The 27591-nt window shown below is 37.3% G+C and overlaps 1 protein-coding gene across 1 annotated transcript in view; it reads right to left on the bottom strand.

Moving 5' to 3' along the window:
* Positions 1 to 5351: 5351 nt before the first annotated feature.
* ACTR6 (actin related protein 6) overlaps positions 5352 to 27591 on the bottom strand; it is a 31395-nt gene continuing 9155 nt past the window's right edge. Inside the window, exons 7-11 of the mRNA XM_007465325.1 lie at positions 21046 to 21144; positions 20872 to 20950; positions 15375 to 15546; positions 13763 to 13901; positions 5352 to 5754 (exon numbers count right to left, since the gene is read on the bottom strand). Coding sequence (XP_007465387.1) covers positions 5625 to 5754; positions 13763 to 13901; positions 15375 to 15546; positions 20872 to 20950; positions 21046 to 21144 — 619 coding nt within the window. The 3' untranslated portion in view covers positions 5352 to 5624. The remainder of the gene's footprint in view (positions 5755 to 13762; positions 13902 to 15374; positions 15547 to 20871; positions 20951 to 21045; positions 21145 to 27591) is intronic.

Genomic DNA, 27591 nt, shown 5'->3' with positions numbered 1-27591 from the left:
GGCTGAAATTTTGCTTTGTCAGGTGTTGCAGAAAGATTGGAGTGCAAGAAAATTGAGGACACAAATTAGTGAGAAAGTGGTTCAGATGATCAGATATGTGTCTGACTCAGGATGAGAAAAAAGAGATGATGAACAAAGAAAAATGGCACATCGCTCTGAGATTGACGAGAGTTGTGACAGAGCTAAAGGCAGTATGGCATAGTATAGGGATCCCAAACCCTGGGAGTGGGACAATCCCAGGTTCAGATCCTAGCTCAGACATGTGGTCCAAGCTTCTGTTTCTTTATCGATAAGGCAGGGCTGATAATAATAATACCTGCACACTTACACCTTAGCACATTGAAGATATAATGAGAAAAAGTACAAAAAGTTTGACACATGGTAAGCACTCATTGTAAGCTATTTTTTTAAATATAAATTTATTTATTTTACTTTTGGCTGTGTTGGGTCTTCGTTGCTGTGCACGGTCTTTCTCTAGTTGTGGTGAGCCGGGGCTGTTCTTCCTTGCGGTGCGCAGGCTTCTCATTGCAGTGGCTTCTCTTGTTGCAGAGCACGGGCTCTAGGTGCCCAGGCTTCAGTAGTTGTGGCTCGCAGGCCCTAGAGCGCAGGCTCAGTAGTTGTGGCACATGGGCTTAGTTGCTCCGCGGCATGTGGGATCTTCCTGGACGAGGGCTCGAACCCGTGTCCCCTGCATTGGCAGGTGGATTCTTAACCACTGCACCACCAGGGAAGTCCCGTAAGTTATTATTGTATTATTATTTGAAGGACAGTAGATTCTGAATAGAGAGTTAGGTGTAGGATTTTAAGTTTTCAGAGGCAGTGTAATTCCAGGTGTCACCATAGGCGTGTTTAAGTGAAGCTGTGTTTATAGTGAAAATAGGCAAACCCCCTAATATTAATGGGCTTTAGGATTTCAAAGGTTACCCTGATTGAGAGTTGCTTTGGTGTGTCTGGAGGCTAAGGTGTCCCCATCTGTAGATCAGCCTAGGGAGAGGCTTGGTTGATTGGTTGACTGTACATGCTAAGACAGCTCACAGAGCAGTGAAAAAACACTGCTCATGTTCATGAAATTCTTTGTCCATGTTTTGCACATGCTTCTGATAGGGCTCAGGACACACTACCCCAAAATATGGCACCTGACATATTGAATATTTTAAGCTGAAAGAGCTTGAGAAAATGCAGAAGCAGGAGGATCACTCTGACCTAATTAATTCTCCCTTGTCCTTCCTCCCTGAAACTGGCCATAAAACCCTCATATGAGAGATGCCCTCCTTATACCCAGAGGAAAGGAGTATCCTTAGCTCCAAAGACAAAGGGAGGCCAAGAAGAATCTAAACAAACAGACCTTACTAAGTTTTCCCCAGTTTATTATGATTACGTCATTCTCCTTAACCTGTCACGTTCCTCCAGGACTGTGCACTCTTCAGCAAACTGGCATAAAAGTACATAGGTTCGGGGCTTCCCTGGTGGCGCAGTGGTTGAGAGTCTGCCTGCCGATGCAGAGGACACGGGTTCGTGCCCCAGTCTGGGAAGATCCCACATGCCGCGGAGCAGCGGGGCCCGTGAGCCATGGCCGCTGAGCCTCTGCGTCCGGAGCCTGTGCCCCGCAACGGGAGAGGACACAACACTGAGAGGCCCACGTACCGCAAAAAAAAAAAAAAAGGCCTCTTCTGTAGGGAAGGCTCTTAGGTAGACATGGCCTATCCTATACTGTGGATATTGATTAGACTGTTTCCCCAGCCATCCCAGTGCTTGCTGAAATGTGTTACATTCTGGGAAAATTCCATCACCTTAGTTTTTCAGTCTTTAGCAGTGTCCTTTCTGCTGTTCAACCCATAGATTAATCATAAGTAACCCTATTTTTAATTTCTAAGATTTATCTTTGTTATAGCAACCTATTTTTGAAGTATAGTTGAATTACAATGTTGTGTTAATTACTGCTCTACAGCAAAGTGACTCAGTTACACATATATATTCTTTTTCATTATGGTTTATCACAGGATGTTGAATATAGTTCCCTGTACATCAACCTATTCTTGTTGCAATAGATGCAGCTGCCTCACCAATCTCTTACAGAATGTTGCTTATAAAATTTTTAAAATTTTATTCCATAAGGGGACTTTTTTTTTTTTTTTTGGCCACACCACACAGCTTGCAGGATCTTAATTCCCGGCTTGAACCTAGGCCACTGCAGTGAAAGCACCAAGTCCTACCACTGAACTGCCAGGAAGTCCCCCAAGGGGTCATTCTTGATTGCTGGACTTGGTGCCCCTTTGATGGTGTTAAGTATCCCTCAAACGTTTAATGCTTGGTTGTTTTTTTTTTTCATTTATGAATTCCTATTTACCTGTCTGTGAATCTAAGTTCTAATTCTGGTGCCTTTTCTGGCAAGAGGAAGGTGTGCTATAAGCCCCCCAGGGCTCTGCTCTGTCAGAATTCTAATTAGGTCTGAGCTCTTGTCTTTAGCCAGAGGTCTGTGCCACAATCAACTGTTCCCTTAAAAAAATTGTTTTTTGGGCTTTCCTGGTGGCGCAGTGGTTGAGAGTCCACCTGCTGATGCAGGGGACACGGGTTCGTGCCCTGGTCCGGGAAGATCCCACATGCCGTGGAGCGGCTGGGCCCATGAGCCATGGCCGCTGGGCCTGCGCGTCCAGAGCCTGTGCTCCGCAACGGGAGAGGCCACAACAGTGAGAGGCCCGCGTACCGAAAAAAAAAAAATTGTTTTTTTTTACTCTGATGCTCTTAGTGGATATGACATTATTTCAGGTTCTATTCGGTTTCTCTCTCCAACCCTTACATCTCACTGCTGAGCCTCCATTCCAAAAAGGGAGTCGGGGGAATTCCCTGGTGGTCCAATGGTTAGGACTCGATGCTCTCACTGCCGGGGCCCCGGGGTTGGATCACTGGTAGGCGAACTAAGATCTTGCAATCCAGGCAGCACATCACCCCCCCCTCAGAAAAAAGGGAGTCGGGCTCAGTGTTTCCAATTCATTCTTTTACTGTCTAATCCAGGATCTCCTCTATTTGTCCTGAATTAAAACGTCTCTGGAATTGCTCTTACGTCTCTAGTAGTTTCCTCCTGCCCTGATCTGAGACATAGGTTTTCTTGTTTCTCTAACAAGCTAGTCCCATTTGTTTTCCATCTTTTAGGAATTCTTCCACATTTGTTCATCAGTGGCACCCTTTTAATTTCCTAGAGTCCACTTAAGGATTTACTCTACTATCAAAATATAATATGAACTATTTCATGCACACAATAAAGATTCTAATATAATGAATACCCATGTGCCCACCAACCCAGCTTGAGAAATAATATATCACAAAAAGCACTGAAGTAAGTGTTCCCTGTGCATTCCTCCACTAGAAATTGTTTAAAGGGATTTCGGACAGGTAAAGTAGGTGAACATGATCAGTTTGCCACGTGAAGCCAATCACCACTGAATTAAAAAATTCAAAACCAAGATAGAAAAGTGTTGGAGAGAATTATCCTATCTTGATTAGTCATTGATGTAAACCCTAATCCTCTACTGTCTTAAGGTGTATATTATGCATGGCCAATGCTAGAACACTGTTTCCATGCCTGCAATTTGCAGCACAAAATTATAAACTCTCATGTGGCTAAGTTATCGCTCAGTACTTCTAGTGAATCTCAAATCAGGATCTTTAACATCTTTCAAAAATAGATAACTTTGTTATTATTTAGAGCTAATGTTAAATGTTCTCTTTGAAGTCAACTTACTGTATAATATTAAAACATTATCTGTAGCAATAAAGTTTCAAAATTAGGCAGGTGTTAAAATTGATGGGAGCTTCAAGGCTAGAGATAAACAATTAGCATCTATGTTCATTAATTTCAGAAATGAATTTTTAGTGTCTCAAAAATGAGCACTATGAGACCTACACCGTGAACAGAAATTAGTGTACTGTAGTAAGCATATGACACACACATTATTCTCAGCAGAACATAATGGGAAACGTCAAGTTATGGCATGTTTTGGAAATGCAGCTTTGAGGAATGCCCCAGTTCCTCATATGAAAAACATCTTGGTTGTTGATGATAGTATTCTGCCTGCAAGATGAGGTCCTGGTAAGTCAAGGAAAGCCCTTTAAATGGTGACTTACCTTTATACCTCTAACGGCATCACCCTGAAATTCTAGCACAGTTACACTGTTACACTGTATGGTTGCAAAAACTTCTTTTATGCCACCAGCATCTTTTTGCTACACTCTCCACAGATTATAGGCTAGTACCTGAGTATCACACAAACACAATCAATTTGCAACTCTGCAATGATAACAAGTAATGTAACTAGCCTAGGTCTAGGAAGGACTGACCAGGCCCTAACCTAATACAGATCTTCTTTGATTAAGTCAAAAATGCATTTACTACACCTCACCTACCAAACACCACAGCTTAGTCTAGCCTACTTTATACGTGCTCAGAATATTTACATTAGCCTAGAGTTGGGCAAAATCATCAAACACAAAGCCTATTTTATAATTAAGTGTGGAATATTTCATAATTTATTGAATATTGTGCTGAAAGTGAAAAACAGAATGGTTGGTGGGTACAGAATGGTTGTAAGCATATTGGTTGTTTACCCTGACTGGGACCTGTGGCTCACTGCCGCTGCCCAGCATCACAAGAGAGTAACATACCAAATATCGCTAGCCCAGGAAAATATTAAAGTTCAAATTTTGAAGAACAGTTTCTAATGAGTGCATACTGCGTTCACACCATTGTAAAGTCAAAAAAGCATTAAGTCACTGTCCATATAATCCAAATATAATTGTAGTGGACAGCTCTTTCACCCTGCCCAGCATCTGTCTCTTCACCTTAATTTTCCTTTGGGAAACTACCTTTTTCACTCTAGGCTATCTTAGTAGGGCTGTTAAAATCCCTGAAGCCATGGGGTAGGCACATGATCTAAGCTAAGGTAAAGAGATTGACAGGAATTTGATTCAAGAGCCCAATGACACAAGAATTTCATCCTAAAAAATGGTATAGTATTTTTATGAGTGAAATAATACATTTCTGCAACACAGTACTGACCAAAAACACTTTAATAAATTGGCTTTGGTCTTTATCCTTTCAAACTTAGGCTAAGTAAAAAATAAACATTACATACACATAGATTAGTTTTTCCCACTTTAGTATATACAAATAAAAATGACAATTAAAAGATCAAATACTTAGCTCTAGAAGAAAGAGAGAAATCATATCAGCCTGAAAATACTCTGGCCAATTCCTAGTCAGTCACACAAAACTACCTTCTAAGGAAACCTGACCAGTGAGACAGTTAAGTTTGTGCTTTTAGCTATAAAGAATTAAACTTAAAATACACTCACTCTTTCATCTTCTAATGAAAGATAACTTAGTCTCGGAAACAGCATAAGCATTGTTATAGTAAGTCTAGCTCCTAAATGAAGATTTGGGCTGAGTTACAATTTACTTACTAACCTAGGTAGGAAACCTTTGAAAATCAGCCATGGATCAAAGTATTTACATAAGTTCAAGATGTTATCTTATCTTAGGATGAAAGGTAACACAGGTCCTTAACTTCCTTTAAAAAGAACATTGAAAATTAAACCTTTGTCACAGTCAAAACTTTCAGAAACGTTTCTTAAATATCAAATTTCTCTTCACAGACGCTATGTCCATTTTCTTCATAATCTTCTCTTGTTACCACCATATCTTCAAAATCATCATTCTCTGATATCAATTTTCCACCTTCCCAGGCATAAGTAATAGGGCTAAAAATAAAGGTAAAACAAGTGAACCCAGACGATTTTACAGAACTGAAATGCCAGAAATGTTAATTAGTAACTAAAATGTGGCAATCTCTACCCAACCTGATTAAACAGAAAATCATTTAAAGTGTGAAAACAAGCATAAACTTCATAGGAGTAAAGCAAACTTGGAAAGGAAAGTTGGTCACCACTACAAGTAAGTGTTCTTTTTATTTTCCCTGTGCCCTGAATTTATGGACCTTCTACCTCTAATAAAAAACAAGAATACACGCAAAATACAAAAAATGCATAAAAAGAAAAACACTGTAATAACTCAGTCTAACTTTTGTACATGGCAAAGATATGTCATCAAATCAATTCACCCAGCAACCAATGAAACAGATATTATAACTCCCACTTTATAGGTTTGGAAAATGAGGTTCAGAGAGGTTAAGACTGAAACTAGGATTCAACTCAAAACTTTTCATACAGTCTGTGCTTTTGCTCCTATACTTTGTTGCCTCTAATAAATGAGACATTTAAAAACCACAGTGCATGATAAACTTGCTACATGGTAGGACATGGATAATAAGTAAACTTAGAGCACATCAAACTTTGTTTAATTTTATGTACAACCAAGTTAATTGGTTGTAATTCTGTGTAATTGGTTGAATTTGTGTAATTCTACTTCTGCTCTTCCTCTCCCCCAATTCAGTTTTAAATATGAAAAATGATAAAGAAAACAGTGTTTTCCTTACTATATTTATTACATTTCCTAACCTTAAAAAAAACCTAAATATATATCTATCTATAAAATCAGATGTGCAATAAAGATTTGATGAATAAAAGAATAAAATCTATTTCTATAGATCCCTTGGCCTGTAATGTATGCATGACTTACACTTAAAATACAGGATAAAAAATCCAATATGCTTCATATTCTAAAGAGTATATGAACATTAATGCTGATAAAAATCATTCCAATATCTAATGATAATTTATTCTTTTATCTGACAGCTATAAAATTAAGTGATCAGATGAGGGCCTTCTATTAACTGCTATTGATTTTGAAAAATTCTTTGAAACAAACCTCTAAAATTAAAAATCAGGTATGTGGAGTCTTGTTTGCAACTCTGCTGCTTAAAACAGTGGAGCAGTGATGGGGGATTATGTAGACATAGATTTGGTGAGAACTTCTGCCTCAAGATAAAGTGAACTGAATTTTAGTCTAGTTACTGCTATTAACTTATCATAAGACCTTTGCTAACTCATGAGCCCTTGTTTATTTACAAATAAGTACACAGAAGAGGATGATCTATAAGCCTTTCTTACAGCTCTAAAATTATAACTTAATTATCTGCTTTTACTCATAAAACAGGATAGGGGGTACATATAAAATAGTTTTGAATTATAAGAAAAAGACTACTTAAATGTAAAAGTTTAAGTATTTTAAATTATTTTAAAACATTCTTCATAGAAACTCAAAAAATGGCATATCTCAGATAAATCAAATAGATAAAGTTTTTAAAATTTATTTTTTATTTCTTTTTGGCTGCGTTGGGTCATCATTGCTATGTGCGGGCTTTCTCTAGTTGCGGCGAGCGGGGGCTACTCTTCATTGCTGTGCACGAGCTTCTCATTGCGGTGGCTTCTCCTGTTGCAGAGCACAGACCCCAGATGCACAGGTTTCCGTAGTTGTGGCACTCAGGCTCAGCAGTTGCAGTTCACGGGCTCTAGAGCCCAGGCTCAGTAGTTGTGACACACAGGCTTAGTTGCTCCGCGGCCTGTGGGATCTTCCTGTAGCAGGGCTCGAACTCGTGTCCCCTGCATTGGCAGGCGGATTCTTAACCACTGTGCCACCACGGAAGTCCCAAATCGAATAGATAATAACCTAACTGCTTTGCCTGTAAAAAATCTCCAAGTAATGATGACTGATTCACTATAGGGAAGTGGTCTTACACTAACTGAGCACCCATTATGTACCAACCATAATGGATGCTACTTCACATACTTCATCCCCGTTCATCCACTGAAAGTAAAGTTTTCATTTCTTTTTTTTAAATTTTTTAATTTAATTTAATTTTTTACACAGCAGGTTATTAGTCATCAATTTTATACACATCAGTGTATACATGTCAATCCCAATCGCCCAATTCATCACACCATCATCCTCACCCCCTCACAGCTTCCCCCCCTTGGTGTCCATACGTTTCTTTTCTCTGTTTCAACTTATGCCCTGCAAACCGGTTCATCTGTACCATTTTTCTAGGTTCCACATACATGCGTTAATATACAATATTTGTTTTTCTCTTTCTGACTTACTTCACTCTGTATGACAGTCTCTAGATCCATCCACATCTCAGCAAATGATCCAACTTCATTCCTTTTTATGGCTGAGTAATATTCCACTGTATATATGAACCAAATCTTCTTTAGCCATTCGTCTGTCGATGGGCATTTAGGTTGCTTCCATGACCTGGCTATTTTAAATAGTGCTGCAATGAAAACTGGGGTGCATGTGTCCTTTTGAATTATGGTTTTCTCTGGGTATATGGCCAGTAGTGGGATTGCTGGGTGGTATGGTAGTACTATTTTTAGGTTTTTAAGCAACCTCCATACTGTTCTCCATAGTGGCTGTATCAATTTACATTCCCACCAACAGTGCAAGAGGGTTCCCTTTTCTCCACACCCTCTCAAGCATCCATTGTTTGTAGATTTTCTGATGATGCCCATTCTAACTGGTGTGAAGTAATACCTCATTGTAGTTTTGATTTGCATTTCTCTAATAATTAGTGACGTCGAGCAGCTTTTCATGTGTTTCTTGGCCATCTGTATGTCTTCTTTGGAGAAATGTCTACTTAGGTCTTCTGCCCATTTTTGGATTGGGTTTTTTTTTTTAATATTGAGCTGCATGAGCTGTTTATTATTTTGGATATTAATCCTTTGTCGGCTGTTTCGTTTACAAATATTTTCTCCCATTCTGAGGGCTGTCTTTTCGTCTTGTTTATGGTTTCCTTTGCTGTGCAAAAGCTTTGAAGTTTCATTAGGTCCCATTTGCTTATTTTTGTTATTTCCATTACTCTAGGAGGTCGATCAATAAAGATCTTGCTGTGATTTATGTCAAAGAGTGTTCTTCCTATGTTTTCCTCTAAGAGTTTTACAGTGTCCAATCTTACATTTAGGTCTCTAATCCATTTTCAGTTTATATTTGTGTATGGTGTTAGGGAGTGTTCTAATATCATTCTTTTACATGTAGCTGTCCAGTTTTCCCAGCACCAATTATTAAAGAGACTGTCTTTTCTCCATTATATATCCTTGCCTCCTTTGTCATAGATTACTTGACCATAGGTGCGTGGGTTTATCTCTGGGCTTTCTATCTTGTTCCATTGATCTATATTTCTGTTTTTGTGCCAGTACCATGTTGTCTTGATTACTGTAGCTTTACAGTACAGTCTGCAGTCAGGGAGTCTGATTCCTCCAGCTCCGTTTTTTCCCCGCAAGACTGCTTTGGCTATTCGGGGTCTTTTGTGTCTCCACACAAATTTTAAGATTTTTTGTTCTAGCTCTGTAAAAAATGCCACTGGTAATTTGATAGGGATTGCACTGAATCTGTAGATTGCTTTGGGTAGTATAGCCATTTTCACAATATTGAATCTTCCAATCCAAGAACATGGTATATCTCTCCATCTGTTGGTATCATCTTTAATTTCTTTCATCAGTATCTTATAGTTTTCTGCATATAGGTCTTTTGTTTCCCTAGGTAGGTTTTTTCCTAGGTATTTTATTTTTTGTTGCAATGGTAAATGGGAGTGTTTCCTTAAATTCTCTTTCAGATTTTTCATCATTAGTGTATAGGAATGCAAGAGGTTTCTGTGCATTAATTTTGTATCCTGCAACTTTACCAAATTCATTGATTAGCTCTAGTAGTTTCCTGGTGGCATCTTTAGGATTCTCTATGTATGGTATCATGCCATCTGCAAACAGTGACAGTTTTACTTTTTTTCCAATTTGTATTCCTTTTCTTTCTTTTTCTTCTCTGATTGCTGTGGCTAGGACTTCCAAAACTATGTTGAATAATAGTGGTGAGAGTGGACATCCTTGTCTTGTTCCTGATCTTAGAGGAAATGCTTTCAGTTTCTCACCATTGAGAATGATGTTTGCTGTGGGTTTGTCGTATATGGCATTTATTATGTTGAGGTAGGGTTCCTCTATGCCCACTTTCTGGAGAGTTTTTACCATAAATGGGTGTTGAATTTTGTCAAAAGCTTTTTCTGCATCTATTGAGATGATCATATGGTTTTTATTCCTTAATTTGTTAATGCAGTGTATCACATTGATTGATTTGTGTATATTGAAGAATCCTTGCATCCCTGGATAAATCACACTTGATCATGCTGTATGATCCTTTTAATGTGTTGTTGGATTCTGTTTGCTAGTATTTTGCTGAGGATTTTTGCATCTATATTCATCAGTGATATTGGTCTGTTAATTTTCTTTTTTTGTAGTATCTTTGTCTGGTTTGGTATCAGGGTGATGGTGGCCTCATAGAATGAGTTTGGGAGTGTTCCTTCCTCTGCAATGTTTTGGAAGAGTTTGAGAAGGATGGGTGTTAGCTCTTCTCTAAATGTTTGATAGAATTTGCCTGTGAAGCCATCTGGTCCTGGACTTTTTTTTGTTGGAAGATTTTAAATCACAGTTTCAATTTCATTGCTTGTGATTGGTCTGTTTATATTTTCTATTTCTTCCTGGTTCAATCTTGGAAGGTTATACCTTTCTAAGAATTTGTCCATTTCTTCCAGGTTGTCCATTTTATTAGCATAGGGTTGCTTATAGTAGTCTCTTAGGATGCTTTGTATTTCTGTGGTGTCTGTTGTAACTTCTCCTTTTTCATTTCTAATTTTATTGATTTGAGTCCTCTCCCTCTTTTTCTTGATGAGTCTGGCTAATGGTTTATCAATTTTATTTATCTTCTCAAAGAACCAGCTTTTAGTTTTATTGATCTTTGCTATTGTTTTCTTTGTTTCTATTTCATTTATTTCTGCTCTGATCTTTATGATTTCCTTCCTTCTGCTAACTTAGGGTTTTGTTTGTCCTTCTTTCTCTAGTTCCTGTAGGTGTAAGGTCAGATTGTTTGAGATTTTTGTTGTTTCTTGAGGTAGGCTTGTATAACTATAAACTTCCCTCTTAGAACTGCTTTTACTTCATCCCATAGGTTTTGGATCGTTGTGTTTTCACTGTCATTTGTCTCTAGGTATTCTTTGATTTCCTCTTTAATTTCTTCAATGATCTCTTGGTCATTTAGTAAAATATTGTTTACCCTCCATGTGTTTGTGTTTTTTACGTTTTTTTCCCTGTAATTCATTTCTAATCTCATAGTCTTGTGGTCAGAAAAGATGCTTGATATGATTTCAATTTTCTTAAATTTACTGAGCCTTGATTTGTGACCCAAGATGTGATCCATCTTGGACAATGTTCCATGCGCACTTGAGGAGAAAATGTAATCTGCTGTTTTTGGATGGAATGTCCCATAAATATCAATTAAATCTATCGGGTCTATTTTGTCATTTAAAGGTTCTGTTTCCTTATTTATTTTCATTTTGGATGATGTGTCCATTGGTGTAAGTGAGGTGTTAAAGTCCCCCACTATTATTGTGTTACTGTCGATTTCCTCTTTTATAGCTGTTAGCAGTTGCCTTATGTGACGTGCTCCTATGTGGGGGGCATATATATTTATAATTGTTATATCTTCTTGCCGGATTGATCCCTTGATCATTATGTAGTGTCCTTCCTTGTCTCTTGTAACATTCTTTATTTTAAAGTCTGTTTTATCTGATCTGAGTATTGCTATTCCAGCTTTCTTTGGATTTCCATTTGCATGGAATATCTTTTTCCATCCCCTCACTTTCAGTCTGTATGTGCCCCTAGGTCTGAAGTGGGTCTCTTGTACACAGCATATAGATGGTTCTTGGTTTTGAATGCATTCAGCAAGCCTGTGTCTTTTGGTTGGAGCATTTAATCCATTCACGTTCAAGGTAATTATCGATATGTATGTTCCTATGACCATTTTCTTAATTCTTTTGGGTTTGTTTTTGTAGGTCCTTTTCTTCTCTTGTGTTTCCCACTTAGAGAAGTTCCTTTAGCATTTACTGTAGAGCTGGTTTGGTGGTGCTGAATTCTCTTAGCTTTGCTTGACTGTAAAGCTTTTGATTTCTCCATCGAATCTGAATGAGATCCTTGCCGGGTAATCTTGATTGTAGTTTCTTACCTTTCATCACTTTAAGTATATCATGCCACTCCCTTCTGGCTTGTAGAGTTTCTGCTGAGAAGTCAGCTCTTAACCTTATGGGAGTTCCCTTGTATGTTGTCATTTTTCCCTTGCTGCTTTCAATAATTTTTCTTTGCCTTTATTTTTGCCAGTTTGATTACTATGTTTCCATCTTTCTCCCTGGGTTTATCCTGCCTGGGACTCTGCGCTTCTTGGACTTGGGTGGCTATTTCCTTTCCCATGTTAGGGAAGTTTTCAACTATAATCTCTTCAAATATTTTCTCTGGTCCTTTCTCTCTCTCTTCTCCTGGGACCCCTATAATGCGAATGTTGTTGCATTTAATGTTGTCCCAGAGGTTTCTTAGGCTGTCTTCATTTATTTTCATTCTTTTTTCTTTATTCTGTTCCACAGCAGTGAATTCCACCATTCTGTCTTCCAGGTCACTTATCCGTTCTTCTGCCTCAGTTATTCTGCTATTGATTCTTTCTAGTGTAGTTTTCATTTCAGTTATTGTATTGTTCATCTCTGTTTGTTTGTTCTTTAGTTCTTCTAGGTCTTTGTTAAACATTTCTTGCATTTTCTCGATTTTTGCCTCCATTCTTTTTCTGAGGTCCTGGATGGTCTTCACTCTCATTATTCTGAATTCTTTTTCTGGAAGTTTACCTATCTCCACTTCAGTTAGTTGTTTTTCTGGGGCTTTATCTTGTTCCTTCATCTGGTACATAGCCCTCTGCCTTTTCATCTTGTCTGTCTTTCTGTGAATGTGGGTTTTGTTCCACAGGCTGCACGATTGTAGTTTCTTGCTTCTGCAAGAAGGCTGTAAGATTGTAGTTCTTGCTTCTGCTATCTGCCCTCTGGTGGATGAGGCTATCTAAGGGGCTTGTGCAAGTTTCCTGATGGGAGGGACTGGTGGTGGCTAGAGCTGACTCTTGCTCTGGTGGGCAGAGCTCAGTAAAACTTTAATCCGTTTGACTGCTGGTGGGTGTGGCTGGGTTCCCTCCCTGTTGTTTGTTTGGCCTGAGGCAACCCAACACTGGAGCCTACCTGGACTCTTTGGTGGGGCTAATGGCAGACTCTGGGAGGGCTCACGCCAAGGAGTACTTCTGAGAACTTCTGCTGCCAGTGTCCTTGTCCCCACAGTGAGCCACAGCCACCCCCCACCTCTGCAGGTGCCCCTCCAACACTAGCAGGTAGGTCTGGTTCAGTCTCCCCTGGGGTCGCTGCTCCTTCCGCTGGGTCCTGATGCACACACTACTTTGTGTGTGCCCTCCAAGAGTGGAGGCTCTGTTTCCCCCAGTCCTGTATAAGTCCTGCAATCAAATCCCGCTAGCCTTCAAAGTCTGATTCTCTAGGAATTCCTCCTCCCATTGCCAGACCCCCAGGTTGGGAAGCCTGACGTGGGGCTCAGAACCTTCACTCCATTGGGAGGGCTTCTGTGGTACAAGTGTTCTCCAGTCTGTGCGTCACCCACCCAGCAGTTATGGGATTCGATTTTACTGTGATTGCGCCCCTCCTACCATCTCATTTTGGCTTCTCCTTTGTCTTTGGATGTGAGGTATCTTTTTTGGTGAGTTCCAGTGTCTTCCTGTCAATGACTGTCCAGCAGCTATATCATTTCATTTTTTGAGAAAAGAAAAATGAGCATCCCAAAGGTGAAATAAACCTGGCAACCCAGTAGAACCAGGCTTTAAACTCAAGTCTGCCTACAGACCTCTTTATGTGCAAACTAACTTCCATGATTTGTTTCTATATAAGCCAACACTTACTTTTCGGGCAGCACAACAGAAACATCATAATCTGTTGGAGTGAGACAGCGAACTTCCGAGTAAACCCGATCCCTAAATCCCGGGAAAAGGGAATTTCCTCCCGTCAAAACAATGTTCTTAAAAAAATGCGGCTGCATTTCTTTTAAAAGAGAAAAATAGGAGAAAGAAAAAAGGCATTAGAAAATCTGTTTGCTTATCTTTCTGGAGAAATGGGGATGAGAGATTAGGTAAAAGCAATTAGGGATGAAAGTTACTGGTTGGAAAACCATATAGTTTTTTATAACCATATAAATTATAACATAAGATTTTGTAATGAGGTTATCATTTATACAAATAAATATAATAAACAGAAATATGACCTCACAGAACTTTAAAAGAAAGGCTAAGGTGAAGGGGTTGAACTACTAGCAACTTATTACATATACATGTACGCTGTACATAAATGAGTAAAATTCTAGTAGCAGACATTTGAAAGTTAAAATTGTTCTCCCATAAAATGGAGGAGGTCTTTATGTAGGCTGAGACTGTTAGCTAGTGTAAAGATGAAAAGGAGGTCCTTCATAACATTTTTAACTTGAAAATCCAAGTTTCCATGTTATCTCACTGAGACACACTTCTTATTGTGCAACACTTACAATTGATAGTGAAAAATACTCAATCTATAATAATATTTAAAGAAAGGATCTTATGTTCTACACTCATTAAAGTTACATGATAGCAAATATTAAGTGCCACATGGTTAGTCAATCTTAAAGGGCTACCAAGCACCACTGGGAAATTTATCGAAATTGATAGGTACTGGCCATCCCACCTAATGCTTCTGTTCACAAAACAGGGACAGAGTACTGCTACGTTAATATTGAGTCTTACAACACAACATTAAAACAGTGTAGTACAAAATGTTGTATATCTCATGACTGCAACTTTAGATAAAATGAGAAATCAACATGAAATATTAATATGAAATTAGCTGTGAAATAACTATATTAAGGTGATGGCATTATCTGACTTTTTTTCTTTTTTAATGGGAGGAAAGGACCCTGCATAGGCAAGATTTTCTCCAATGCCTACACTGTTCCTTATGAACTAGGAAGACATTTTTAAGCTATAAAAGTACTCCAAAACTTTAGAACATTATTTAGTTAAATCATGCTTCAGGAGAACCCAGAAATCACTGTGAAGCACTATACTTCAATCTCATTAAAACTAACTTCCTGTACATTAATCAAAATGTAACAGAAGGAATAAACCAGTCTCATCAACAGCTAAAACCCATTAAATTGTTAAATTATAAATTTCTACTCTGTGCAAATTTGGCTTAAATTAAAACTTTTTAAATGGATATAGCAATTTAATACTTATAAAGAGATGAATTTCTTCAAATTTAAGCAGACCATAATTACTCTTCCTATATCAAATTTATAATCTAGGATCAATAAAGAATTATTCAAGTAAAATAAAGTACAATAAAGAGTTATTCAAGTTAGATCTGGAGATCTCTGCAAATAAAGTAGCCATTTGCTCAAATTATTTAGAAGAAACAGATGACTTCTCTAGGGTTCACAGAGCTTATGATTTAAAAAAATATAATTACTCCTCATTATTTATGCACCTTCAGGTAAGTTCTGAATTGAATAGACAATAGCTTCTGGAATTCCCATTTCTTGAATTCCTATATCAGAAGGATTAAAGAGTATTTCTGGAACAGCAAATCTCTCATTGGCCAGACGAAGAATTTGTTCCCCAGATTTATATTTTCCACTTAACACCATTTCTTCTCTTGGCTTAAAGAAAAATAAGATGAAAAGTTTAAGTTATGTTATCTAGGTCACATCACTAATAATAACATTTAGTAATATGTAATACCAATATATTAACCATGTTCTTGGAAGTTTCAGGATAATCAAAAGTTAGAAAAATGTGGTCTTCTCTGCTGTTGCCTAACCACACAAATAAATAACTATTGACTCTTAATATAGCTATTCCCCTGAAGATGATCTGGCTTTATTCCACACATTTTAAAACAGAAAGAAAGAAAAGGAGAATAGAGGAGAAGGAACTTCATAATCTACCTCTAAGAATAGAGGGATTCCAGTTTCTAAAGAATAAAGAACATACTCTAAACAAAAAACACTGTACCTTATGTTTCCACCACTATCTACTTTCACTCCCCTGGCCTTGCCTTAGATGTTTATTGGGCATTATGGTTTTATTCTATTAGGATTTCCCCTTTCCCTTGTGCAAAAAGCCTACATCATTAAATTTCTTTATTATTTATTCAATCTCTATTCAAAAAAGTTTCCAAAATGATTTAAGCAAGTACATGGACTTTATCACTGAAATTCTTTTGCTATTTATTTTCTGTTAACCCACCCACTCTGTGAGCTGTGCTCCTGAAGGGGCCAGAAAAAAATAATCTCCTTCTACAGCATTCTACATCATTAAAATAATGGTCCTTCTCAATTGTGCTAAGACTCATGAGCTTTTCTAGATTGTTAAAGACATTAACTTCATTTGACTCATATATGCAATTTTCCACCTGTAACAAAGTATATCCCAATCCTCTATATAAATATAAAAATACTTAAAATATATGAAAAGAAATATTAATAATTTATTGTTAAAGAGTAAAGTACATAAAAACTATTCCTTAATATAATTAGTCATCTACTCTCTGTTCAGGTTTCAGCTTCCTCAGAGAGGCTTCTTCTGACTCCCAAATAAAAGATCCCTCTAGTATTCTTACTATCACCCTGTATTATCCTTCATCATCTACACTGTTCGCCATCACATATCCACTACCCAGTATAGCATGTGAGTCAACAATGTGGTGTTTGTTTTAGGCATTTTACATACATTATCATACTGAATTCTCATATAACCCTGTAAGGTAGATATATTTTCCTTTTACTAATGATGCAATTGTGCTAGAAAAGGTTACGTGACTTGCTCAAGATCATTCAACTAATAACTCAAGCACACGCAATATATTCCTCCTACTACGTTGCCTCTCTTAACCTGGATATGAATGATTCTGATTTCTATCATTTGGAAATTCCATGCTTGAAACTTTTCTTTTTTTAAAATTTTTTTGGCCACGTCATACAGCACGTGGGATCTTAGTTACCAGACCAGTTGATCAAACCTGCACCCCCTGCACTGGAAGCATGGATTCTTAACCACTGGACTACCAGGGAAGTTCCTTGAAACATTATTTTTAAATAAAAATATCCTAAAAATTACACAAAATTCACAATACCCTAGGAAGAATAAGGAAAACTACACATCACTTTCAACCCGATTAAACTATGGTTGCACTAGCAAAGAGAAGAATATTATTTCTTCACAGATAAAGTATTCTTCCTTCTCAGGCAGAATGGAAAATACTTCCTATAAATTTCCAAATTCATTTAAAAATGATATTGGCTTGAGTGTATAGGATATAACTCATATTGTCAACACTCAAAATAACTTGAGACAGATACAGACTTGGAGAATTTAATTTGACAAAACATTAGAGGTTATCTAGTCCACAGCCCTGATTTTACAGAAGAAGATCATGTGACTGACCCAGGGTCAAATATCTAACTGGGGGAAAAGCCAGAACTAGATATCCTTGCTGAATGTTAGCTCTAAAGCCACTAATCGTTAATATATAATCTGGAACTACAAGTATTTTCTGTTTCTAAGAGTACAATTTCAAAAAGATTTTTGTTTTAGACATAGACAAATGAAGGAATTTATAAAGGCTGCTGGGAGTTGCTATTTTAGTCAATGCAAGTCATGATTACTGTACAGCCCTCATAAATTTCATTCTGGTACCATGAAAGAAATGTTTAAACTACAATGGCTCTGCAGAAAGTGATAACAGTTAACTATGAGGGCAATTTTCTCAATTTAGGTCAGTAAAGCATTCATTACACTTTCGTAAGCATCCTCTTTCTGTTAAAAAATAAAACTGGAATTTCTATCAGTTGTAATCAGTAACAATATTACAGACCTTATTATTATTGTTACTATCATCAGTACTAGAAAATCAAGGTTGTAAGTTTTTCCTAAGTATTTAAAAATATTCTTGAATAAACTATCAAGGTCCAAGTTTAACAATATCCTAAGTATAAAGGCTCTCAAACAAGTATAATTCTCTTTCATCTTATGCAGTATTGTTTTTCTAGTTTCATAAGTATTTAACAGCCCTCATCAAAGATTTTGATTGTCAGGCAATGATGAAAACAAGTTAATCAAGTATTAAATTTAAAAAATACATTTTAGGAGTAATCCTAACATATACAAAATATAACCATTTCTAAACCTTAAAAATTATTAAGATGTACACAATTTAACGTATTGTAAAAATTTTAACATTAATTGACAAAGGTTAATCCATTATTTCTGAAATAAATATTTGATGTAACATTCCATCATCTGGTAAAAGTTCAGTCCAACTGACTAAGTCCACTCAACTGATGTTAAAGTGTACAAGTAACAAGGAGTCTATACTCAATTAGTGAAGTGCAGTCATAACAAGATTCTGATCACAAGGCCAAAGGCCAATAAAAGAGCTGCAAACAATACAATGTGGCTTCTGCCTTTTTTCTCCAAAGCTGATGAGTAAAACAATAATCAACTGGAGGAACAACCATGACTCTACTAGCTCACTATGTAAGGTGTAGGATTGAGAAATCAAGGCTTATGATTTGGGAAGGAAGCTAGCAGAGTTCAGCAGATAATGTCCAATAAACTGGTAAGTTCTCATTTGCAGGGCAAGAGAGAACTACATTTTAAAAAAGAGAAAGATTTCCAAACATAGCTGATAGTCCAATCACCTGGAAGAGATTTTTTTCTTCTTTAGAGATTAAGTTTAAGTTTTCAAACTTAGGCACTAAGCATTTCCAGGGACAGGGACTGAGAACATGGATACCAATTGTTCTTCAAGTGACCCAGGTGATTTTTAGTCAGGTTTGGAGGAACTGGGAATTACTGAGACTTTATTCAGGGTCCATCCCTGTAGAAATATGGATTACTTTACCACCATGAGCCCAGAGTGCTATAAATTCTCCACAAGGTGTTTTATATCACTAGATTGTTTTAATCAGCTATAATAAATGAGGATGATCAAATGTGCCTAATGAGAAAGTGGCTTGGTATCTATATGTTTGGGGCAGTTTTCCCTGTCTTGTAAAGAAACAAATACACCTTCCATATCCTAAGTGGGACATGGGCTTCCAGTTTCTCTCCCCAGTTCATGCCAGACAACATGATCCCATAATCTATTACAATTCCCACTTCTGAAAGCCAGCTTTGGTCCTTCCACAAGGATATGTTTCTAAGGACATTACAGGATGATTTTGATTTTATGAGGACCTGGGTAGCCTTCTATGAATTCTGATGTGTATTTCACCTCAATAATCTGGCCACCAAACTTTTTTAATTTCAGGCATAAAAACAAGTATAAATAATTATATAAAACCCATATATCCGGACTTCCCTGGTGGCGCAGTGGTTAAGAATCTGCCTACCAATGCAGGGGACACGGGTTCGAGCCCTGCTCCAGGAAGATCCCACATGCCGCAGAGCAACTAAGCCCATGCGCCACAACTACTGAGCCTGCACTCTAGAGCATGCAAGCCACAACTACTGAGCCCATGTGCCACAACTACTGAAGCTCATGCGCCTGGAGCCTGTGCTCCGTGAGCCCATGCTCCGCAAAAAGAGAAGCCACTGCAATGAGTAGCCCATGCGCCACAACGAAGAGTAGTGCTCGCTCACTGCAACTAGAGAAAGCCTGTGCAAGCAGCAAAGATGAAACACAGCCAAAATATAAATAATTAAAAAAAAAAAGAAAAACCCCATATATCCATCAACCATTTTAATGTAACTTCACAGATATAACACTCCACTTTTAAATTTGGTGTTATCGTTCACATACATAGTTTATATACTTTTACTTCATATCTATAAATTCCTAAACATAATAATTATTCTGAATAGCCTGAAATGGTATACGTCCTTCTAAAACTGGCTTTTAGACATCATCATGTTTTAGACAGAAACACATTTCTGAGACTTATCCATGATGATCATGTAGCTCTACTTCATTTTCACTGCTTATTTTATAATATGAATATATCAAAATTTATCTATTTTTCTACCACTAGTGGCTACCTAGGCTCTTCCCAATTTCTCACTCTTTCAATGTATACTACAATGAACATTACCATACATGTCCCCTTGAGAAAATATCTCCTTGTGCTTAAGTTTCTGACCAAAGATTTTTAACTTCCTGCCATTCCTCACCATGCCAGTAACTAGAAGGGCGAACTTCACATTTACCCAACCACAGAACTGATAATTTACCTGAGCTGCTCAAGGATAGGGAGAAATTACTTTGTTTTCACATCTAAGATAAACTCTTCTCAACACTTTGAAAGTGCACTGGATTTTGCTGTTTTCAACTACAATCTGATAGCAGAGCCTTGGGTCAGCTGTGTCAGTAATATTCACAACAAATAACCTACTTCTAACTGGACTTAAACTAATTCTTAATGAAACACAAAAGGGTAAACCATAATATAGGTGATGATACTGTTAATCTCCAAATTTGTCCCATGTGCTATCACGGCAGATAGTTCTTTTTCTAAATAACTTTAGTAGAGATATTAACTAATCATTCATACACTGGTGCCTAAAGAAATGGCTGCCAGGCATGAAGGCAGTCATCAACAACTCTGTGAGATTCCACCCATCCCAGCTGGATGCTGTTCAAACATGACTGAGGTGGTCACTTGAAGAAATATCATTGAGTATTTTTTAAATTGCCTTACATCACAGACTTAGACAACAAACTTATGGTTACCAAAGGAGAAAGCTGGGCAGAGGGATAAATTAGGAGGTTGGGATTAACATACACTATTATATATAAAATAGATAATCAACAAGAACCTACTGTACAGCACAGGGAACTCTACTTAATACTCTGTAATAAGCTATATGGGAAAGGATCTGAAAGAGAATATATGTATAACTGAATCACTTTGGTGTACACCTGAAATTAACACAACACTGTAAATCAACTATACGCCAATATAAAATAAAGTTTTAAAAATTACCTTACAAAAGCCCTTTTTAATTGTACTAAAGTCAGGCAAAACATAGTCTACCATTACTGTATTTTCTTCTCCTTTCAACCTGGAAAACAAAACATAGACTTATAAAATATTTTAACTATGTGTAACATTACCCAAGAATCAACTTTCTAATTCTTAGGTTACCATTATACATACTTGGCAATATCCATGTCTCTATAAAAATCCTGAGACACATAGCATACATCTTCTTTCACTTGATTAATCACATGTGTTTCATCCATAACATGTAACTGCCTAAACAGAAAAAAAAATGGTAACGTGAAATGAAAAAAATTTAGACCCACCACCAGTCCCTCCCATCAGTAAACTTGCACAAGCCTCTTAGATAGCCTCATCCACCAGAGGGCAGACAGCAGAAGCAAGAAGAACTACATTCCTGCAGCCTGTGGAACAAAACCCACATTCACAGAAAGACAGACAAGACGAAAAGGCAGAGGGCTATGTATCAGATGAAGGAACAGGATAAAACCAGAGAAAAACAACTGAATGAAGTGGAGATAGGCAAACTTCCAGAAAAAGAATTCAGAATAATGAGAGTGAAGACCATCCAGGACCTCGGAAAAAGAATGGAGGCAAAAATCGAGAAAATGCAAGAAATGTTTAACAAAGACCTAGAAGAATTAAAGAACAAACAAACAGATGAACAATACAATAACTGAAATGAAAACTACACTAGAAAGAATCAATAGCAGAATAACTGAGGCAGAAGAACGGATAAGTGACCTGGAAGACAGAATGGTGGAATTCACTGCTGCAGAATAGAATAAAGAAAAAAGAATGAAAAGAAATGAAGACAGCCTAAGAGACCTCTGGGACAACATTAAATGCAACAACATTTGCATTATAGGGGTCCCAGAAGGAGAAGAGAGAGAGAAAGGACCAGAGAAAATATTTGAATAGATTATAGTTGAAAACTTCCCTAACATGGGAAAGGAAATAGCCACCCAAGTCCAGAAAGCACAGAGAGTCCCATATAGGATGAACTCAAAGATAACACGCTGAGACACAGAGTAATCAAACTAGCAAAAATTAATTAAAGATAATGAAAAATTATTGAAAGCAGCAAGGGAAAAATGACAAATAACATACAAGGGAACTCCCATAAGGTTAACAGCTGATTTCTCAGCAGAAACTTTACAAGCCAGAAGGGAGTGGCATAATATATTTAAAGTGATGAAAGGGAAGAACCTACAAGCAAGATTACTCTACCCATTAAGGATCTCATTCAGATTCGACGGAGAAATCAAAAGCTTTACAGACAAGCAACAGGTAAGAGAATTCAGTACCATCAAACGAGCTCTACAAAAAATGCTAAAGGAACTTTCCTAACTGGGAAACATAAGAGAAGAAAAGGACCTAGAAAAACAAACCCATAACAATTAAGAAAATGGTAATAGGAACATAAATATCGATAATTACCTTAAACGTGAATGGATTAAATGCTCCAACCAAAAGACACAGGCTCGCTGAATGGATACAAAAACAAGACCCATATATATGCTGTCTACAAGAGACTGTCTACTTCAGACCTAGGGACACATACAGACTGAAAGTGAGGGGATGGAAAAAGATATTCCGTGCAAATGGAAATCAAATGGGAATCAAAAGAAAGCTGGAGTAGCAATACTCATATCAGATAAAATAGACTCTAAAATGAAGAGTGTTAAAAGAGACAAGGAAGGACACTACATAATGATCAAGGGATCAATCCAAGAAGAAGATATAACAATTATAAATATATATGCACCCAACATAGGAGCACCTTAATACATAAGGCAACGGCTAACAGCTATAAAAGAGGAAATCGACAGTAACACAATAATAGTGGGGGACTTTAACACCTCACTTACACCAATGGGCAGATCATCCAAAATGAAAATAAATGAGGAAACAGGGGCTTCCCTGGTGGCGCAGTGATTGAGAGTCCGCCTGCCGATGCAGGGGACACAGGTTCATGCCCCAGTCCAGGAAGATCCCACATGCTGCGGAGTGGCTGGACCCGTGAGCCACGGCCGCTGAGCCTGTGCGTCTAGAGCCTGTGCTCCGCAATGGGAAAGGCCACAACAGTGAGAGGCCCGCGTACCGCAAAAAAAAAAAAAAAAAAAAAAGAGAGAAAACAGAAGCTTTAAATGACACAACAGACCAGACAGATTTAGTTGATATTTATAGGACATTCCATCCCAAAACAGCAGATTACACTTTCTTCTGAAGTGCGCACAGAACATTGTCCAGGATAGATCACATCTTGGGTCGCAAATCAAGCCTCCGTAAATTTAAGAAAATTGAAATCATATCAAGCATCTTTTCCATCACAACACTATGAGATTAGAAATGAATTACAGGGAAAAAAACGTAAAAGACACAAACACATGGAGGGTAAACAATACGTTACTAAATGACCAAGAGATCACTGAAGAAATTAAAGAGGAAATCAAAAAATACCTAGGGACAAATGCAATGAAAACACAATGATCCAAAACCTATGGGATGCAGCAAAAGCAGTTCTAAGAGGGAAGTTTATAACTATACAAGCCTACCTCAAGAAACAGGAAAAATCTCAAATAAACAATCTAACCTTACACCTAAAGGAACTAGAGAAAGAAGAACAAACAAAACCCAAAGTTAGCAGAAGGAAGGAAATCATAAAGATCAGAGCAGAAATAAATGACATAGAAACAAAGAAAACAACAGCAAAGATCAATAAAACTAAAAGCTGGTTCTTCAAGAATATAAACAAAATTGATAAACCATTAGCCAGACTCATCAAGAAAAAGAGGGAGAGGACTCAAATCAATAAAATTAGAAATGAAAAAGGAGAAGTTACAACAGACACCACAGAAATACAAAGCACCCTAAGAGACTACTATAAGCAACCCTATGCCAATAAAATGGACAACCTGGAAGGAATGGCCAAATTCTTAGAAAGGTATAACCTTCCAAGATTGAACCAGGAAGAAATAGAAAATATAAACAGACCAATCACAAGCAATGAAATTGAAACTGTGATTAAAAATCTTCCAACAAAAAAAAGTCCAGGACCAGATGGCTTCACAGGTGAATTCTATCAAACATTTAGAGAAGAGCTAACACCCATCCTTCTCAAACTCTTCCAAAACACTGCAGAGGAAGGAACACTCCCAAACTCATTCTATGAGGCCACCATCACCCTGATACCAAATCAGACAAAGATACTACAAAAAAAGAAAATTAACAGACCAATATCACTGATGAATACAGATGCAAAAATCCTCAACAAAATACTAGCAAACAGAATCCAACAACACATTAAAAGGATCATACAGCATGATCAAGTGTGATTTATCCAGGGATGCAAGGATTCTTCAATATACACAAATCAATCAATGTGATACACCGTATTAACAAGTTGAAGAAGAAAAACCATATGATCATCTCAATAGATGCAGAAAAAGCTTTTGACAAAATTCAACACCCATGTATGGTAAAAACTCTCCAGAAAGTGAGCATAGAGGGAACCTACCTCAATATAATAAAGGCCGTATACAATAAACCCACAGCAAACATCGTTCTCAATGGTGAAAAACTGAAAGCATTTCCTCTAAGATCAGGAACAAGACAAGGATGTCCACTCTCACCGCTATTATTCAACATAGTTTTGGAAGTCCTAGCTACAGCAATCAGAGAAGAAAAAGAAACAAAAGGAATACAAATTGGAAAAGAAGAAGTAAAACTGTCACTGTTTGCAGATGACATGATACTATACATAGAGAATCCTAAAGATGCCACCAGAAAACTACTAGAGCTAATCAATGAATTTGGTAAAGTTGCAGGATACAAAATTAATGCACAGAAATCTCTTTCATTCCTATACACTAATGATGAAAAATCTGAAAGAGAAATTAAGGAAACACTCCCATTTACCACTGTAACAAAAAGAATAAAATACCTAGGAATAAACCTTCCTAGGGAGAGAAAAGACCTGTATGCAGAAAACTATAAGACACTGATGAAAGAAATTAAAGATGATACCAACAGATGGAGAGATATACCATGTTCTTGGATTGGAAGATTCAATATTGTGAAAATGACTATACTACCCAAAGCAATCTACAGATTCAATGCAATTCCTATCAAATAACCAATAGCATTTTTTACAGAACTAGAACAAAAAATCTAAAAATTTGTATGGAGACACAAAAGACCCCGAACAGCCAAAGCAGTCTTGAGGGGAAAAAACAGAGCTGGAGGAATCAGACTCCCTGATTTCAGATTATACCTCAAAGCTACAGTAATCAAGACAATATGGTACTGGCACAAAAACAGAAACACAGATCAATGGAACAAGATAGAAAGCCTAGAGATAAACCCATGCACCTATAGTCAACTAATCTATGACAAAGGAGGCAAGGATATACAATGTAGAAAAGACAGTCTCTTCAATAAGTGGTGCTGGGAAAACTGGACTGCTGCATGTAAAAGAATGAAATTAGAACACTCCCTAACACCATACACAATAATAAACTCAAAATGGATTAGAGACCTAAATGTAAGGCTAGACAGTATCAAACTCTCAGAGGAAAACATAGGAAGAACACTCTTTGACATAAATCACAGCAAGATCTTTTCTGATCCACCTCCTAGAGTAATGGAAATAAAAAGAAAAATAAACAAATGGGACCTAATGAAACTTCAAAGCTTTTGCACAGCAATGGAAACCATAAACAAGATGAAAAGACAACCCTCAGAATGGGAGAAAATATTTGCAAACGAATCAATGAACAAAGGATTAATCTCTAAAATATATAAACAGCTCATGTAGCTCCATATTAAAAAAACAAACAACCCAGTCCCAAAATGGGCAGAAGACCTAAATAGACATTTCTCCAAAGAAGACATACAGATGGCCAAGAAACACATGAAAAGCTGCTCAACATCACTAATTATTAGACAACTGCAATGAGGTATCACCTCACACCAGTCAGAATGGGCATCATCAGAAAATCTCCAAACAATAAATGCTGGAGAGGGTGTGGAGAAAAGGGTATCCTCTTGCACTGTTGGTGGGAATGTAAATTGATATAGCCACCATGGAGAACAGTATGGAGGTTCCTTATAAAGCTAGAAATAGAACTACCATACCACCCAGCAATCCCACTACTGGGCATATACCCAGATAAAACCATAATTCAAAAAGACACATACACCCCAATGTTCACTGCAGCACTGTTTAAAATAGCCAGGTCATAGAAGCAACCTAAATGCCCATTGACAGATGAATGGATAAAGGAGATGTGGTACATATATACAATGGAATATTACTCAGCCATAAAAAGGAACGAAATTGGGTCATTTGTAGAGACGTGGATGGATATAGAGACTGTCATACAAAATGAAGTAAGTCAGAAAGAGAAAAACATATATCGTATATTAACGCATATATGTGGAACCTAGACAAATGGTACAGATGAACCGGTTTGCAGGGCAGAATTTGAGACACAGATGTAGAGAACAAACGTATGGACACCAAGGGGGGTAAGCCGTGGGGGTGTGGGTGTGTGATGAATTTGGCGATTGGGATTGACATGTATACACTGATGTGTATAAAATTGATGACTAATAAAAAAAAGAAAATTTAAACATAACTTACAATTATCATTTAAAATATTTTTCTGGAATTAAATTTTCAGGTAACTGATTTTTTAAAAACATTAAATTTTTGAATGTGTAAAATATTTTTAACTTTATGGAATACCCATTCCATTATCTTATTTCATCTCCCCATTATCCCTCTGAGGGCAAACAGTTCAGTTTGCAGAAGGAAATTTAAAATAGAGGTTTTAAGTGGCAAGGATTATCCAATTAAAGGGAAACATATTCTTCCAACCATTCTGAATAGAATCTTGCTAAAATGCCTTAACTATGTGCACTTTCTTTTCCTATTAGACAAGGACTGTTAGTCACCACCACACAGTAATTGGCAAAAAGTAGATGCTTAGGGCTTCCCTGGTGGCGCAGTGGTTGGGAGTCAGCCTGCTGATACAGGGAACACAGGTTCGTGCCCCGGTCTGGGAAGATCCCACATGCCATGGAGCGGCTGGGCCCATGAGCCATGGCCGCTGAGCCTGCGCGTCCGGAGCCTGTGCTCTGCAACGGGAGAGGCCACAACACTGAGAGGTACACGTACCGCAAAAATAAAATACAAAAAAAATAGTAGATGCTTAAATATTTGATGAGTGAATCAGAGACAACACAGGCTTAATGTAGAAAATAAAGATGTTTTTAAAAACAAACAAAAATGTAAGGTTATTTCCTTTGAATATTTTTCTCTGCACGTAGATTTTTACTTTTTATGTTTTAGCCCAAACATTATCTCATGAACATTTTCTTATGCTATTACATATTTTTTAAAAATATGATTTAATGCCTTATCATATTTCTTTTTAAATTTAATTTTATTTACTTTTTTATACAGCAGGTTCTTATTGCCCTATCATACTTCAACCAGAGGGATCTATTAATATGTATTTATCCATGTTCCAAATATTGAAAGTTTAGATCAGGAGGAAAAATACTCGTGTGTTTATAAACATGGACTTTGGAGTCTGAGACAGGCTTAATCACAACTTAGTAGACAAATTACTTTATTTCTTTGGGACTCAATCTCTTCAAAGGTAATAAGTTACCTCTAAAAAGGTAATAAGT

Source organism: Lipotes vexillifer, unplaced genomic scaffold (assembly GCF_000442215.2).
Source record: "Lipotes vexillifer unplaced genomic scaffold, Lipotes_vexillifer_v1.1 scaffold141, whole genome shotgun sequence".
NCBI lineage: Eukaryota > Metazoa > Chordata > Mammalia > Artiodactyla > Lipotidae > Lipotes > Lipotes vexillifer.
This window is presented reverse-complemented; position numbering and strand designations above follow the sequence as displayed.